This window comes from Oreochromis aureus, linkage group 7 (assembly GCF_013358895.1).
Source record: "Oreochromis aureus strain Israel breed Guangdong linkage group 7, ZZ_aureus, whole genome shotgun sequence".
NCBI lineage: Eukaryota > Metazoa > Chordata > Actinopteri > Cichliformes > Cichlidae > Oreochromis > Oreochromis aureus.
The window spans coordinates 15,733,670-15,751,822 of NC_052948.1; the positions used below are offsets into that span (position 1 = coordinate 15,733,670).

Genomic DNA, 18,153 nt, shown 5'->3' on the forward strand with positions numbered 1-18,153 from the left:
CTGTGCCTGCCTTTGTTTATCTAATTCTTATGACCTTGGCCAACACGCATTCTTCCATTCAAGATGCCCCTCACCTCCCCCTTCTCCTTCTGATCCTCCAATGAAATCTGCAGAGATCTCCTTACGTCAGCTACATTGCAGGACCTCTGTGCTCCTCCAGCATTATATTCAGGCCCTATCTTCTCCTGCGTTCATTAGTGCCAGAGGTAGAGGTGACAAGAACGGTCACACATTCTCAAAGTGATAAAATACACAACGGAAGGCGCTGCAGGGAATTAGTTACTTGTGGAAACGCTAACAAACTAAAGTGCATGCGATAGAGTCTTAAGAGTGGAGTTTGGTGCAGTGCACAATTTACATTCAGCTGTATATTGATTAAATCTGTATGCCCCCATGGGAAGGAGTATTGAGCATCGTGACTGTAGGCTGGATTTTAATTCTATCCTCTGCATTTTAAATGGCTTTCTGCACCATGTAGTTACAACTTAAGTAACCTACCTCAGCTTTTCCTATAAAAAAGTTTACGTTTGAGGTTGTTAAAAGTAATAGCTAAATACATTTCTTGGTGACACAGTTTGCATTCAGAGCAACATAAGGAAGGCTTCTAATCAAACATGTGGAGAAAGGCATGTGGGATAAAGCGTCCTGTACTTGTCCAGTACTGGTGCCTTTAAAGGACACTTAGTGAACCCTACAGATTTGTTAAAGTCAGTCTTTGAATTACTGTTAAGTCCTGCTTACAATGGAAAGGTTTCTGTCTCATATTTTTAGTGAGATGATATAGATCTTGAGGTTCTGTGTGTGTAACTAAGGAATATGTGTTCTAGCTTGGTGTTAAATGTTTACAAATGATGTTTGCTTTAAAAAAAAATCTTGAGGTGTGTTAGTTTTGACACTAGCGAGTACTGCGGCATGTGAATGAGCTGTGTTTTAAAAATACTCTCATAATGCTGGCAAAAAAAGCAAAAAATACTATTTTAAAACTACACTTTTAAAAGTATGAATGCAAACACTGCCAATAGCCCTGTCATCCTCACAAAAAAATACCTATCTGTACCGTACCTCTTTGCACAATATGAAGCAAAGAGGGCAGACAGTTTGGTTTAGTGCAAAGCATATTACCTGGAAAAGGGAAAAAAGGGCAGTTTGGTGGTCAAGACAAATATTAACCTCAAAGTAGCCTGTAGGTTTTTACCGAATTGCTTTTCTGGGGGTTATTTATGACTGACTACACACTCACAAGCTTTTTTATTGACAACAGAGAATTTGTTAACCTAAATAAAATGAAAATTTACCTGCTTTTTCTAATTTATTTGACCAAGCGCTGATCTGCTGCCTTAACTTGTGTTATTATTTAGATTAAAATAATGATAATTTTAAAAACCCCAAACAATAATAGTGTCCCCTGTTAGTCAATAAACATGTTCACCTAATGTGAAATTTAAAAGGCTTCTCGCAATCAATGCACAGATTTAGTTTATCTAAAGTATAGCCTAATAATAAATTTAAAAAGTGTAATTATAACAAGTTATATGGAAAAAAAATAACAATCGTCGACGGTGCACTTCAGGAATATCTAATTACATTGATATTTATTAATCGATGACAAAATAACAGTCGCCTTAATTACTCGGATCCTAAGACTGGATAATAATATGTTCACCGCGATCTGATAAAGCGTCTTCGGCGTGTTTTCTCCATCTTCAACGACGCGCTGGAATGGCGCTTCATGTTGCTGGATATCACTGCTGCTGCTCCTGCTGTGGGCAGCCTCTCTGCTCTGCATCCCTGCTCTCCTCCTCCTCCTCCTCCTCTCCCCCCGCGGATAAACCGAAATGGTTTCTTCCAGGCGAACCTGTCACTGTCGCCGCGGCGGAGCAGGCAGCCGAAGTGTGAGCGCAGAGGGGGGGGGGCAGGCTTCATCCACTGCCTGCCATTGCAGTGCGGCGGCTGCTGCTGCTCTGGAGCCACACCAGAGAGACCCCTTTCCTTTTATGTGAGATTTTAACAAGCACGCCGAGAGGACCATTGCTTTCACGAAGGTGAATGGTTATCTTGATTTATCCTCGAGTGCGTTGTTGGGGAGCGTGTTTTTCTTTGCAGCCGTAAGAGTTGACTGGATGTGTCCCCCTGCGGGTACAGGCGAACGATAACGGTGCAAGCCGAGGTAACTTAGCTACCTCACTGCTACCAACTGCATCTGTGCGCTATGCTAAGGGGTTAGCAAGTTGCCACGCTAACCTCCTATTTGAAATGGCGAATAACGAGGTTCATTAACGTATTTTGTGTGGGACATGCATAAGCGGTCAGAATAAGCTACAGAATGCCTTGCGTTAGAGCTGTCATCGAGCGGACGGGTTATTAAGTGCGTCCAGGTAAGATTAGCTGGGAGTAGCTAGCCTAGCTGCTGGAACAAAATGTCGGCCAGCTAGGGGGCTGATTTGACCAAGAGGGTATAAAAGGGGCACAAGATTTAGTGTCAGGGTGCAGGACGCAAGGAGGGAGTGGTAATATGAAGTCAGCTGCTAGAAATATGACATGGGGTTTTTTTTCTTCCTCTTTGTAAATAAAAGGGGGAGGTGGTGCGCTGGCTCACCTTGTTCTGATGTTCCGTTAGTAAATAAAAAAAACCCGAAGTGGGGTTTTGGGAAAGTTGTTAGCTCCTTAGCTGGGATTAGGTTAGTGGCACTGGACTACCTGCTCGCCTGCCCCGCTGTACTTACATTTTAAACATCTCATAATAATGCCAGCTATGTGTGTGCTTGTGTGTGTGAGGGGGTCTTTTGTGGGGATAAAAGACTGTTTGGTTTGGCGCATGCAGGCTAACTTTCATTGTTAGTTTCCATACTAACCAATGGACAGCTGCTAACATGAACTGAAGGAACCGGTCTTCACCTGTTTAGTATTGATGTAGGTTTTTTTTGCATGTTATTATCACTTGTCTCGTTTTCACATGTGCTATAACCTATTTAATTTATGTACAGAAGACACTAGCATGTTAGGACGTGGTACACTTTTATTATCTATGTATAAATATGAGATAACAATGAAGACGTGAGCTTCAGATTCTGACTTGATGTTATCCGGGATTTTAGTAATCGAAATATCCTGTATTGACTCTAATTTCTTTACCTTATCCTTCCAAAAGCTTCTTAAGGGATTTCTAAGTCAGTTTAGCTACAGAGGCAAATGATGAACCACCTCTTTCTGGTGGTTCGTTACATCTCACAATCTTGTTTTGTATTGCAAATTGTGTCTAAGCGTCACTTCCGGCCAAGATGCCAGGTATTAAATGTGTATGAAGTGCTGTTATGTTTTTTGGAAAAATATAGCAATGGTCCTGTCATGCATTTCACTTGTCTTGTTTTTGTTAATACAGTCTATGACTTTAGCACTGAATGCTATTTAACAATTGCAGTGATTTTTACCCTATCACACATGTAATTACTGCATCTTTTACTGGAAGTTTGGTGATTCATTGGGGCACATCTTCATCTTGAACTCCCTTGTGCGTGTGACTAAAATGTGTAAATGCTGGCGACTGGCATTATGATAGTAACGCTACATGAATCTGCAGATGGGAAGGAAAATAGATTTGTCAAATGAAGTGGGAGAGGCATACTACAGATGATGTTTGTGGTTACCCTTCAGATGTTTCATTGCACAATCCAGTTTGCGTCTTTCTTTCCCTGCTGAAAAACAGATCAGAACACAGAGCTGCACAGGCAGCAACTCTGGCAAACATGTTACTGTGAAGAAGAAAATATCAACCCAAGGGCAGACATACATGTTGGTCTGTAAATCATGTTGCCCTGAGCTGTCATGGGAGCAACCGTCATCTGAGTCATTGCGGTTTTGGAAGGACAAGCGCATCTGATATTTTGCCTACTTAAGTTAAATTTGACTGACTGCAGCTTTGTAATCCTGTGTATTTATAGAAACTGGCTGGAATTAGGGGCTTATCTGTTTGGTGGTGACAACAGACATACTAATGAGACTGAATTACTGTATTTATGCCATGTGTTTATACGTGCTGCACCTATAAACCTTGGTTTTGCAGATAGGACTATGCACACAGATTACTTTCATATAAAAGATATCAAAGTGGATGGCCTCTGTGCAGATGATAAATGTGTTTAAATTGAGGATGCTGGAAAACAATGGCTGAAAATGTTTGATTAGAACCCAGTCTTGACTGTTGGGTGCTGATGCCAATTTACATTTTTAGGCTTATGTATATGCAGACATAAGTCAAAGCTACATTAACAAGGAGAGAACGGAGCCATTGTTTATTAATTTCCTGGAAATGTATTGTACAAACTAGATACCTGAAAATGAAGGTAGATGACTTCTTGTAAATTAAGTGTGACTTTTCCAATATGTAAAATGAAAATGTGTTTTTAGGCTGTGGCTGAATATACTGGCTTGTACCCCATCCAATTTGGACTGTAGGTAACTGGATTCAGTGCCAACCTGCAAATCTGCTGGTGCTGCTGCTGCTAATGTTAGCCACATTTAGCAAATAATATGACAATGCATATGCAATTTTGTGCACACTGCAATATGCCACACATTTTAATGGCTTTTAAAAGAAATTGAGAAATGTGATTAGGGCTGCAGCTAGCGATTATTTCAGTAATAATATAATAATAAAATAATACGAATAAAAAATTAAATTATCTTTACTCTGTGTTCTTGGAAGGCTTTATGAGTTCCTGTACACGGGTTTCTGTCTGTGCAAGTGAATCAGTGAGTTTGTGTCTGTTGGCCTTTAAAGGAGAATGTGGTGGCTGCAATGAATAGAAGCCAGCGTATCAGCACTCTGAAGTTTGCCCTGTGCTTTGATGCAAAGTTTCTCTCTGCTTAAAACAAGATGTTATGATGGTGTAGATAATAATTCAGTGTCCAACCTAAAATCCCGCACGTCAGTGGCTCAGTTTTACTGGCCCATATACATTTTTATTGGCTTGTGAAAAAAAAAGTTTTCATTTTTATATTTTTAAATATATTAATGCAATTTAATTGAGACAGTATTTTATATTATTTCACTTTGAATCTGAAAAATGTTTCGAAAACCTTGAAATAAATATGGTCTAGTGCACTCCATGCCCATTTTCGACTCGCCCCTTTTCGTTTCCATGTAAAATAGGACGGCTGCCGTCAGCCTTCAGTAAGATGTATAATTTAAAGGTGCCATCAGACCAAGTTAACAGTTAATCTGCAGATTTTAATAACTTCTGGAGGCTTACTGCAGACTTTTCGCTGTGTAAAACAAACGACGGTGGATGGAGCAGCTACAAAGTCTGTTTTTCTTCACGTCTGAGTTTGTTGATCAGGTGCTTTGATGAAGGACTCCCGCTCGCTTTTCCCAGTAAAGGTTTTAATAGTGATTACGGGAACAGCGCTGCTGTTTGGACGCTAGAAACACGCCGCTTTCTTTCACGTCTCAGTAACGGCTCCGCCTCTTTGCTCTTTGCGGTGTGCAAACAGACTCCGTTTCCATGTTAAAGTGTGCCAGCGTCATCATCACTGCTGCTGTTGTGTTGTCAGTGTTTCTGTTTAAAGCTGGAAGCTGGGTGGACTTAATGTGGTCAGACTTTTTATTCACACGCTACTCCTAAATACGTTTGTATTGCTGGTCTGTTTTTAGTCGCAAACGTGGGAGACACGCTCGCGTTTCCATGGTGACAATGGCGCGCTTCAGAGACGTGGCTTAAACGAAGCATCGATAATTTTTTATAATCAAATTATTGGAAATACTCGTTGCAGCTCCAAATGTGGTTGATACTCATAAATGGTTCTTCAGTAAAATTGCAGTATTTTTGGACTATGCCTAACTTAAAATCACCTCAGCTTTGACTGTTTTGCCAACTTTAGATGAGTCGATTGGTATTTTTTCCCACCACATTTTTGATCAGCCAGGAAATGAATCCCTGGGAAGGTCCCTAGTAATTAACAAGTTACTGCAAAGATGCTACATGAATATGCACTATAGTCTCATAAGCTGTGATGCTGACTGTGCTAATGCTAAGGCATTGGAAACAATGAGTTTCATATCTCGATATACGTTCTGTGTAAGTGCAAGTTTGTGAGAAGTGTTCCCGCTGATTTACCCATTGTGTTACACTGTAAATAGTTTGCATTTCAGTGCTAGTGATAGCCTCAGGGGGCAACTAGAATAACAAAGAGAGGAATTAATGAGTTAGCCTGTGCTATTTTGAAGAACTGTAACATCTGTGCTTACATCTGTCCCAACATGTCAGTGTATCTTACTATAAGGATTACAGTGTATGTATGTGTCTGTTTCCTAACTCCTAGACATGTTAAGCAATGTGGATGAAACTTACAATATATATATATATATATACTGCCTAAGGTACCAGGATTATCAACATCTGTATAGCTTTTGGGAATTATTTTTATAACAATTAAATCTGTACATATTATATATACTATTTGCAGTAGCTTATTTCAGAACGAACAGCTGCATTAGCTGTTCGTAAGTTGTTGTTTGCAAATACATGTTGATAAACAATTTTTAATGCAATGGCACTTTTGGATCATTCAACTGTGTTGTCATGCGTATCTGTAAATAAGTGTACATCAAACAGTGACACCAATAGTTCCTGTAATTCTTACACAATGAAAATGTAGCTTGCAAAGAACAAAAATAAATTAATATATTTATCATGCATTTGTTTGGCATTTACCATCTGACTGTGTAGAGTGATATAATGAAGACAAAAAGAGTAACATGTTGTCTTAACATACGTATTTATGCCTTAATACATGAACAAACTGAACAAGCACCACAAGCCTGGCAGGAACTGGCCACCAGGCAGGTTTTTGCAAATCTACTATTAAGCACTCGTGGTTTTTGTCCATTTTTTAAAAATTCATTATTTATTTGTCCAACTGTTTCCACAACAAAACATAGTTTGAAAGTATCTTATATTGCATGTGTTTAAGGCTTTTGAGTTAGCATTTTGTAGATCAAGCTATAAATGATGGTATTTTGTTTCTTATGTACTACCCCACCCTTGGACTACATTTTGGAGACAGTGTTAGTAGATCGATGGGTGTGTTGGACATTAAAAGGTCATTGCTTTGATCCGTGGCCAAATTTAGACTTCCTAGCAAACATGTTTTAACGATATGTCATTGAAATCCATGTTCTCATAATACATTTGGCCTCTGTCTGGTCATATGGCATGTTTACATTGTGGTTATAGCTCCAGTTACACAGAGGCTAGCTTGTGTAAATCAAGGCTGTCATAAATCCCGGTGTGAAGGGGATGTGGAATTATCAGGACGAATAGGCTTGGAAAGTCTTTCATCAGTTTCATTTCTGCGTGAACCTCCTTTTTCTTATAGTGTAGAAACCTCCCTTATCATTGCTGTTTCTCTTTGGCTCTGCTGTCCTCATTTCAATCACTGTGATGAAGAGGAGGTGGAGGCAGGTCAGTGGCTCAGCTTATCAGCACATTCCTGCCTTCTCGTGTGCTCTGTGTGGGGCACTGATAACTTCCACTGGGATGATTGAGTTCAGGACCAGATTTCCTGCTCCATGTGCTCAGGACACTCTCGGGCTCTGGTTAGCATCACTAACTGGTGCTGTGGGGCCTGCAAATGGTCTTAGCTCACATTAAGCCTCCATCCACGTGAGTGAGTATCAAAACTTTTAAATTATGTTATTACAGTTAGTGGGAAATAGCCAATAGGAATATATGTATTTAAATTCTTTCTGTCTTAGGTTGTACACGGCATAGTTGGAAATTCAGAAATTTGAAAAAAAAGAAATTGTTATTTTTACTAAAAACCGCTATATCTGATTTTAGCAGAAATCCTCTAAAAATGCACCTGATCACCACCTATGGCAATAGCATCCATGGTACTAACTCTAAAGAGGTAGATATTTACCCAGGGGTTCATGGGAAAAAAGGAAAGTGATTAAACATTAGATCTTGGAGTCATCCCAGTAAATGCTAATGTCTCCCATAACTGCGTGACTTTCAATTAAATGTTTGCTATCTTAATTTAAACAGTGATGGACATATCAGTAATTTCTAAAGGAAAATATTCTGGAAAGGTTACGGTCAGACATCACTTAATGCAGATTGGCATTTATGGCATTTAACTTACAAAACGATTATTACTACTGAGGCAAGTCATCCAGTCAACTCACTCTGTTGTCCATTATTTACTACACCACATGTGCTGGGTTTTTGCCATGTGTTATGCGAGAGGGTGCAGAAAACAACAGATAAAGTGAAGAAGTACAAAACGTCCCTGTGATGAAGCAACACATGTCTTGTCTCATCTGATGAATGTGTACAAGAAGAGGAGTGTTGGGCAAGATCTGCACAACTTATGACAGCAGCAATGTGGCAGCCAAGGCTCTAATAACAGCTAATTATCATACTGTCTAAACACTAATCTGGAAACATGTTAATTGCAGTGTTGACTGCTAGTCTTGACGCTTAGCACATTAAATAAGATTTGCCTGCAGACTGCATCCATTTCGTGCTGAGAAACCCAAAAGAAACTTTGGCCTTTCACGTAGTTTCATGTTCAGTCTTTATGCCCAAACATCACCTCTTCAAGGTAGGATCGTGTACTATTTTGAATTTGTTTTGAAAATGTGTTGTTACTAAGGAAACCTAAATAGAGAAACATAAAGAGTAGAAAGCTAAAGGTATAGCTGTAATCTGAGGCCAGGATGCACTGTAATAGAAATCCAAGCACAGACTAAAAGCAATTAAATGATCTGTATTCTTTTATGGTTTGCAATGTTTTCCAGCACCAGTTTTAGTAAAAGCAATAACCGTGGTATTTAATGTGAACTGTAAACGTACAGCTCAAGTTTCTAACGTTCAAACACAGACTGCTGCAGAAGTTAATATGCTGTAAATATGAGTTCAAGTTACTGGAAATAGAGCTGTAGTTCTTTTAAATAAGGGAATTGGTGGTTCTGTAGCTCAGTATCTCACTCAGGTTATGCCAAATATTTAAACGTTTTAAAAGAAATTTTTTAAAATCTTTACATGATAAATATACACAGAAAGTGACATTTAAAGCATTAAAGTTTAAGTTAAAAAAAACTTCAGTGGAGAAAGAAGCTACATCATGGTTTTTCATGCCTGTAAATGACAGCGTCACCCACCAGACGTTTTGACTCTCGCCCAAAACAAGATTATCAGGAAATCAATAAAAATAATGCCTATACAAGTTTTGTAAAGTGGGGCTTAATTTACTCAAGCATACACCTTTTACTCCCCCGACCCATTTTTTTGACCCTGTAGATGTGTGTTTTGTTGTGTGTAGCTACACATTGTTTAAAGAAGATGTAGCAGTGGCAGGACCACCGAGTCTTCGCAGTTAGCTGCTCAGGTTCTTTACATTCCTTTTTAGTTTGACGTGGAAATAATTAATTTGGAGGCTGGGAGGCAGGAGCTAGTGGAGAGAGCAAACTATGTGTGGAATCTGTCACCACTCTCGGGTTCAGCTGAGAGGGATGTAAATTTAACTCTTCCCCCCTTCCCCGCCGGTGACTGGGTGTCTGTCAGGCTTGTCCAGCTTTATCATTATCCTGACTGATGAGTGGGATTTCATGTCCCACATGGCCTTAGTTAGCTGTGAGCTCATGACCTTGCATACTTGTGAAAATCTGCTGCTTTTTTTGTTTATTAGTCTATTTATATTTGAATGCTTTGTCAATGCTGTTTTACAATATGATGGGCTGAAAAACTCTTTTGTTGTAATAATGTGTAATAACACAATGGTAAGCCATTCTCAGATGAGTCATCCATTTACTTTGTCTGGATGCACAGTGCATCCGTGTCAATGGTCACTGCTGCCGAACATGCTCAAAGGGGGCAGTGTAAAGATTGGGTATGCAAATGATGCCCTTATAGCAGTCTGTAGTAACTGTCTCAATAAATGTCAGAAATTTTAGAAGTAATGAGCAGTCTGTGACAGGCAGTAAAGGAGGTTTACGTGCTTGAGGTTGAGTGGATGGTTTATAGTTTAATGTCCAAAAAGGCACCCAGAGCTTTATGTGGGTAGCTGATGTCGTCGTGTCGTTCAGGAGGATGAAGTGCAGAATAAAATGCTGCCACTTCAGCCTGTAATACAGTACAGTAGTTTTTGGTGCTGCTCTAAAGTGAAGGGTAACGCCATTCCTTGATGACCACTTTTATCATTTCCTATTGGTGGCGAAGGAGACAGCAGCTCTCTACAGACTTGGTGTGTGTGGGTGGCTGGGTGGTTGGCATATAGTGCAGATGCCTGAAGTTGCCTTGGGATGAATTCATATGTTCGTGCAACCATGCAGATTACATCAGGAAGCATTCAAGTCAAAACAGTGTAAAATGACTTGACTACTGAAATAAACACAAGCACCCTTACGGTGTCTTACAGTGTCCTCAAAAGGCTGCTTGATTGTATGTGAACCACAAACACTGGATTGTGCTTCAAAGAAGCACATAAATGTCTCCACAGGGGGCGATCCAGTGGTTGGATGGTGAAAACACAAAGTGCAGCTCCACATAATTCCCTTTTTCTCTTTAATAGATTTTTTTTACTGTCTCTACTGCAGCTACAGCAAAGACCACGAAGTACCTGCACAGATTTGTACATAGTTAGATCATGTTAGGTCATGGGTAAGATAATATTTCAGTTAATTATAACAATAATAGGTATGTGAAACAAAACAAAACAAAAAAACCCAAACACATTAGTTTGTGTTTCTTATTCCCAGATGTCTTATTTTTAATCTTAAAGATACTTGGGTTTAGTAAAAAAATGCCCTATAGTATACGGCTGACTGAAAGTAGGTGGTAGGTGATTGAATGCACTGATCTTGGACATTGTTACTGCTAGACATTAATATTGGTCACATTTGCACTCACCTGAAATGCGCTTGTATGCAAGTTAAATGCCAACAATGAAGATACCTGCACTGCAGAGGTTGCATTCTTGGAAGTTCAGTTTCAGCATGCTCGTTGGTATTCATTTCCAACTCATATCGCTAGGGAGTATCTGTCACCATGCACAGCACATGCTCCCTTGACTAAACTGGTGAGGTTTTTATGATGAGTATGGAGAGTATGTTGTCATGTTTGAAATTATAGCTAAATCGCACTATAGTTGGTTATATAATATCCCTGACTGAAGCTACAGTTGCAGTTAGAGTAGTCTGGACCAGTGCTACAAAATTGACAACAAACACTTAGCTGTTAGATGTTTCTGATTGAACATTTTACTTTACATGTTAGGTTTTTGTTGTTTTGCCTGCCTCTCATATTTCCCTGCGTGGGTCTTTTCATCTCATGTGCAGTGTGGTCAACATGTTAATTTTACCCAAAGATTATATAAATGTCAGATTTAAAGGTGGTTGTGTTTTTGTTGTAATCATGGAATCTGTGAATAACTGACCATGAAGCTAACAGAACAGCCAATCTTCTGTGGGATGTCACTAACACGGTTAGCATAATTTATGCATGTAATGCAGCACACCTGAGAAAAGCAGGAGGTGGTTTGTAATGTCCCACATGCTGAGCGAATTGGTGGATTCTGCTCCGATTTAACACGGCAGCTCGAGGGTTAAGTCCGATACAGCAGTTTACACTGCGGATGGATGTTCGCTAGTACAGAGGAGTCCCATGCTGTAGCGGAACTGCAGATCCCACACAGATCGCTGCCAAGCTGGAGGGGATTTGTTTCGATCCCCTGAGTGTGTAAGGACAGAGTTAGAGGGAAGGATACATTCAGAAGGAAGATGTTGGGAGAGGACACAGACCCTCGCCGGCCAGAGGAAATGTTAGGGTGTAGTTGCGGGGTGTGTTTTATAACCCCTCACCTGTGGTCGTAATTTCTGTGGTTTCAAATCTAACAGAAGGAAAGAGGAAGGTGGGGGCAGTGTCCCTCGTAGCACTGATTGGTGCGGTCATGCACTGAGGCTGCTGATGTGCATCTGCAGGAATCTCCTGCTGGATTTACTGGGGAGTAGTTGAGGTTGGAGACGCTTTTCTCTGTGTCCTCTGTAGTGAGCAGGATGAATTCATGTAAGTACCTCTAATCTTTTATGCATCAGTGTTATCTGAATACTTATGCAGCAAATAGATGAAAGGAGTAAAATTGAAGGAAAGGGAGTTTCAGAGTTTCCTTTAGATAATACATGTGTTTCATGGCTGCTGATTAACTTTTCTATCAGTCTTCTGGGTTTCTTCTCTTGATCTTCGTATCGCTCTCCTGCATTTCTGCTGCTGTGTCCCCTCAGGTAGAGATCCGCAGTACAGTGTCTTTCCATGTTGTATGTGTAGAGTGTCACTTGTCTCTCAGGGGACCCCTTGACTGGCACTAAGGCATGGGCTCTCATTAGCATTGGGCTATGCTCTCCCCGGCAGGAGAGTTTTAGCAGTTGTCAGCACTCCCTAGCACATCGATTTCAATTGCTGAAGTGATCAATCATCTTATTCTACTTCTTTGTTGATTCATTGCCAGCAGCCACAGTGTTGTGTATTCACGTTGTTGTTTTCTGTCTTTGGCTGCAGTGCAATTTGAAAACTGTCTGGGAGAGAAGCAAAAGGGAAAAAAAATTGTTTTAACTCAGCAGTATGTTTATTGCTTGGGTTTAATGTTTAAGCTTGCAGCAGACCTGGCTTCATTTGGCTTTAATGCTGCTAATCATGTGCTGATACATGTGAACAAAAAAAATTGTGAATTATTGCTTTCAGCCACCTTTAAACCTCTTATTATCACATTTTATTTGTTTCGACTCATTACTACTTTTGAAATTTGAATTGTCACATTTTCATCACACTGGCACTGAAACAGATTTGTGAGAACGATCAAAGTCTCTTTGTTTTCCTCAGACCTTACAGAGAAATACAATAAATAGGCAGTACAGAGAGAGAGTGAATGTATTTTTTTTGCAGTATTTTATCATTTGTTTTGGTCGATTCGTGGCATTTACTACAACAAGAACTTATTAAATGTTCCTCAGTGTTCATGCTGCAAGGTTCCCCCCTAAATCACTCTGTTGCAGCACCACAACAGTAGAATTAATGAGAGCTATTTTTAGCTACTCTGGTCCCAGAGCGGTCAGAATTGAATAAGGCTCTGCCTCACCCCTAAACCATACTTCAGCACAAAATCGCACAGTGTTGCCTCAGTTATAACAAAATATCATTTGCTTTTTTTACACAGAGAGTTGCGTTTTTAAAGCAGGGCTGTTTGATTGTGGTAAAATAAATATTATCATCCTGATTGTTTGAAACAATTTAGAGAACATAGTTAGGCTTATTGTGTGTTTTGTTAAACTCCTTAAAATGAAAAGTGTATCCATTTGGTTTATCTCTTTAGTTTTCCTCCAGGCTTTCTTTCTGTTATCTTGGCTCAAGCTTAACCAAACCTGCTACAGCCTGGCAGGGAGGGAGGTTTGTGCTTTTAGGGGAGGGGTGAAGGTCACCGCTGTAAAAGGAGAGGGGTCTGCTCGATTCAATGACACAAAACAAAACTAGAGCACTATTTTTATTTTTATGTTAATTATATTGTTTTCATAATCATTTCAAGCCAGGTTTGTAGTTGAACATTTGATTAGTTGCAGGCCCTTTATTTGAAAGTGACAAGAATTGTCACAGCTCCCTGCCAAACTGTCTGCTAGTATTTGCCAAGTAGACAAGATTTACTGTTTCGCTGACTTCAGAGAGGACCTCCAGGGCACACAAGTATATGTAAGTTTGTTATTGCTCAGTTTTATTGCCACTGGCATCCAGATAGTACCTGTAACAAGAAGCCATTTGCCCCTAAACTTGCAAAATACACATGTGCCTTTGTACATTGCAAGTAGAGCATTAAGCTCAGTGGATCTGTTGAATTGAATTGTTTTATTTGTCACTGGGATTGTCTTGATTGACCAAAAATTAGCTACTATTTTTAATTATATTTTGAGCAAGAAAGCTAGATTTAGCTTCTTAAATCTGAACATCATCTGTTTGTTTGGAAACTAGGTTGGTCATTTTTCATGATTTTTGGTTTATAGAGCAGCTGAAGGAGTAATCAGGAAGATGAGCTATGATCAGTAATGACAATAATTGTTACTAGCAGTCTGTAATTGATTTACAAGTGGAAATTAAAACCTTGAAAGACTGCTGGCAGAGCAGTATTTTATGGACATGCTATAATAGTTTGTTCTGCAGAGGAATAAAAAGCCCAGTGGGCTTATTGATGATTATGTTGTTTTACCATTTGTGCATTGATTTGACACAGTCCCCTTTGAGCAGAGCTTTCCTCTCCGTTCTCCATCTGCGTTAAAGTCCATCTGTGTTGTAGTGCTGGCTCCCAAGTTGCCTAGTTGTAATCCCCCAAGCATGACCCAACCAACATGGTGTGTCTCACTGTGGAGCGGCTGCCAGGCCTGGCTTTAGCTTGAGGCATGAAGCCTCTCTTGGCACCAAATTGTGGCTGTAAAGGGTGTACACATTATGGCACTGAAAGTCATCAGTCACGGGATGTTGGTGCAACTTTACAGCAACCTATGCTCATTTCACTGAAAACAACATACCTTACTTTGTGTTTACTTAAAAGAATTTTTTCAACATTTTTGGAACAGGAAATGAACATATTTGTTTTTGACAAATATCAAGTCACTAGTGCACTGTTTAGATCTTATGGCAAAAAATAGTAGTGCTCATTTGAGCCACAAAAAAACAACAACTTTATGAATTGATTTGGTCCTGTCTTTATTTTATTTTAATTTTACTTTACTTCCTACAGTTTAGAGGAACCTTCAGACCTGTCCTGAAAGGCCACTAGAAAACCACACTGTTCCCCCTCTGTTACCAGAGCAACAAGCTCTGCAGGAGGAGGAAGCAAAATTATATCCCTTCACAGTGAAAGGTGTGTGCATGTGATAGAGAGAGAGAGAGATTGTTTTTCGTCTTTTTCCCTTGGTATTCGGTCCTTTTGTTTTGCCCCATTGTAATTTTTCAGTGATTTATTTGTATTCAGTGGAGCTTAATAAGCGTCCTCTAAACATGTTTTCCAGACAACTAAATTGACATCTCTTGCAACCCACTCTAAAACATTATACGTTTGTGGGCGTACGTGTTTGTGTTATGCTGCATAAATGCTTATAAAGGAGTTTTGAAAGTCTGACTATCAACTGGAAACACACACCCCCAATTTATCAGTTAGAGGCAAGCGTCTATAAATTTAAGCAAAATGTTTGAGCTCTTGGCGTCAGCATTTGCACACTGCTGATCAAGAAGGTGCATAAATCCTCCTCCCTGAAAGAGCAAACTTTCTAGTGGGACATCATTCCTCTGCTTTCACCAGACTTGTTTATATTCAGATGCCCCCCACCCCACCCTTTCTCAAGAGCAGATAATTCAGTGTGAAAGGCCAGGGGGAGTTCCCCTGTTCAAACTTTGGTTCACCCTCCTTGTGTGAGCCCCACTATAAGCTGCTTGAGGAGTTTGTGACTGTTGCTGCCAAGCTGAGCACGTCTGGGGCCACTTGTGGCATTTTATTTAGCTGCCTGTATTCCCAGACGCCAGCTAATCTTTGGCACTTGGCCGCCAGGTCGCAGCAGACATAAGGATGATGTGTTGAAGGAGGCCAGGGTGCTAAAACAATAAACGGCACAGCAGCAGTCGGTCAGCTAAGCTGCTGCCTCTGAATATGATTTCTGTTGTACAAAAAAAAACTTGGACATTGTTTTCTTCACATCTGAGTTACTTTTTTTTGTTCAGACATTTGCTTCTGCAGCAGCATGGCTGTTATTATTTTCAACTTGAGAATCTCTGGGTGTGTTTTTGAGTGTTTCTCATCACACACATTTTGGTAAAGTGATGACTTAAAACTGTGCAATATTGCAAAATACAGTTTAATTGTTTAAAAAAGGGTTTCCCTGAATCTTAACTGCTGTGTAAGGTTGATTAAATTGGCCATCCTTGGGCTCACAATCCCTTAGTACTTTACATTTTGTCTGCCACACTCTGATGGAGGGTGAATTTAGGGGTAAAAGTAATGGGATGGGTTATCTTGTTTTCATAATCGATGGATGCCATTAAGGACAGGTAGCTTGATTGATTAAAAATGATTAACTGAACATCCCTATTCCCCATATAAGATTTCATCATAATATTTCCACACTAGATGTGTCCTGAGAAATCACAATGGTCTGTAGTTCAGTATTTGGCCTGCAGACCATCCAAGATTTTTAGCTGTTTATCGCTCTTTGTGGCTTAATAGCACTTCCATTATCAAGTTGTCATACTGATGTGCTGCAAAATGTCTTTCAGTGTGAAGCTGGACTGACGCTTGCTAGATGTTTTGCGTTTGAAGCTGCCAACACGTCCACAGCAGTCTCAGTGGCAGGTCTAAGCACTGGAACCAATGCTCCTTTTCAGCGTGAAGAGTAATCTCCCTTTGCTCATTTTTCATCACATTTTAATGTACCGCAACATGAGATTTCTGCATAGGTGGTTATACTGTAAGCGTTCGAGGTGTCAAAGAAATAACCAGCAAAGCAGAAGGGGATATGTGTGGCAATCTCACCTATTAAGATCACAGGGCTAGGATCATTTTGCATGACAGATGGGGGTTATTGCATTAAGTGCTGTGATGGTGGTTGTAATTTGCCCCAATGGGAATCACCTCGTAGTATTTTATATGCAGTCCTTGAATGTCTAATGTGTTGTGAGATTGCAGTGGAGGTAAAATGATACAGAAGCAGAGATAAGAAGCGGGCTGTAGGTCGCAGAGGATGGCGTTAACCCAGCAGCTGACTGAGGTGACCTTAATCTTATCCTCTGGTTGTTAATGGGGCCGAGGTTGTCCTTCAATTTTAGAGGCTTACTGCCAGTGTGGCCCTATTTAATGAAGGAGGATCTTTTTCTGTTGTGCTATTGTACTCACTGCACTGTAAACCTGGGACCTCATACTGTGGACCCACTACAAAGAAGACTGTCTGGTCTAAAAACCAACATGTTTATGGTGTGTGCGTGGGCTATTTGCTGTGCTTTGTTGTGTCATCTGTATCACTGTGAATCAGCAACAGTGTGAAACAAACAAGCGTCCTGATGTGTACCCTGTCTTAATTTTCAGTGATGAAACACTTCCCCTTCTATTAGGAACATTGGTAGAGGAAAAAAAAAATCAGTGCTATTATTGTGTGTTAAAATATTCTGTGTTCACCTTTTTATTTATTTATTTTTACTAAAGTCTCTCAGTGTGCTTTCACAGTCGATTTGCTGTTTATAATCTTTACATCCTTTATTTGCAGTATGAATAATGCGATATGAATAATGAAATGTAGCCTAGATTGCCCAAGTGGCTGATGTTCATAAAGTAGCAGCAATCTAAACCCTCTATTATTTTTTCAGTATCTCAGTATAAGTAGCTTTTGCTGCAAAAGTGGTAAACGCTACTCTACACATTATGCAGACATTTAGCTTGGACAGATAACGCCTACTCTGTTCATTAAAAAACAACACATTTGACCTTTTATGCAGACTTTGTTAAAGGTTAAACACACTGCTGAAGGAGACGCTGTCAGATGTATTTTGGGAGCCACTCTTCCACCTTTTATCAGTTGGAAGAATGAATTATTTTGACTCTTCTTCTCTGAACTCTGGAGCTTATGTGTTAAGCACTGTGCTATTTTTTTTTTTTGCATTTCAGAGTGCAGCAATGGAGGAGACAGTCATTTGGGAACAGCACACAGTAACACTACACAGGGTGGGTATCTGTTATCCTTCCTTTACTCTCTATAATTGTCTATGTTGAAATTATGCCCTATCCTAAAAGCTCTCTGCCCTACCTGGTTTACTTTATTTTCCCTCTATCTCCCATCCCAACATTTTTCTTCCCTGCTATTTTCAGGATCACAGCATGTAGGGAGTTAGCTCACTGTGTAATTAATTGCAGGTGGAACAGACAAAACAGCAGAGTTATCACAAAGCTTTTCTTCTACACGATTCCATGTTTTTGGCTGTGGAGCATAAATAATTTGCACAAGTGCTGATCTGGCATCTTTGTGCACATTGTTTGCACACAAACTGCATCGCTTCAAAGTGTTTGACTGCTGTATTCTGTAGAGGTGGTTTACAAACAATAATTTTGTTGCAGTCGTACCAGGAGGTGGTA

General features: G+C 39.9%; 1 protein-coding gene across 12 annotated transcripts in view; it reads left to right on the plus strand.

Moving 5' to 3' along the window:
- Positions 1-1,604: 1,604 nt before the first annotated feature.
- The window catches only part of tjp1b (tight junction protein 1b), a 36,938-nt gene continuing 20,389 nt past the window's right edge, over positions 1,605-18,153 (plus strand). For 6 of the 12 annotated variants that reach the window (XM_031748058.2, XM_031748061.2, XM_031748062.2 and 3 more), the window contains exons 1-2: positions 1,606-2,042; positions 17,689-17,745. In XM_031748058.2, the coding sequence (XP_031603918.1) occupies positions 17,698-17,745 (48 nt within the window). In that variant the 5' untranslated portion in view covers positions 1,606-2,042; positions 17,689-17,697. Of the gene's footprint in view, positions 2,168-2,189; positions 2,376-11,756; positions 12,066-16,401; positions 16,424-17,688; positions 17,746-18,153 lie in introns of those variants that run through there. The other 6 variants (XM_031748060.2, XM_039615874.1, XM_039615876.1 and 3 more) reach the window with 6 other exon arrangements.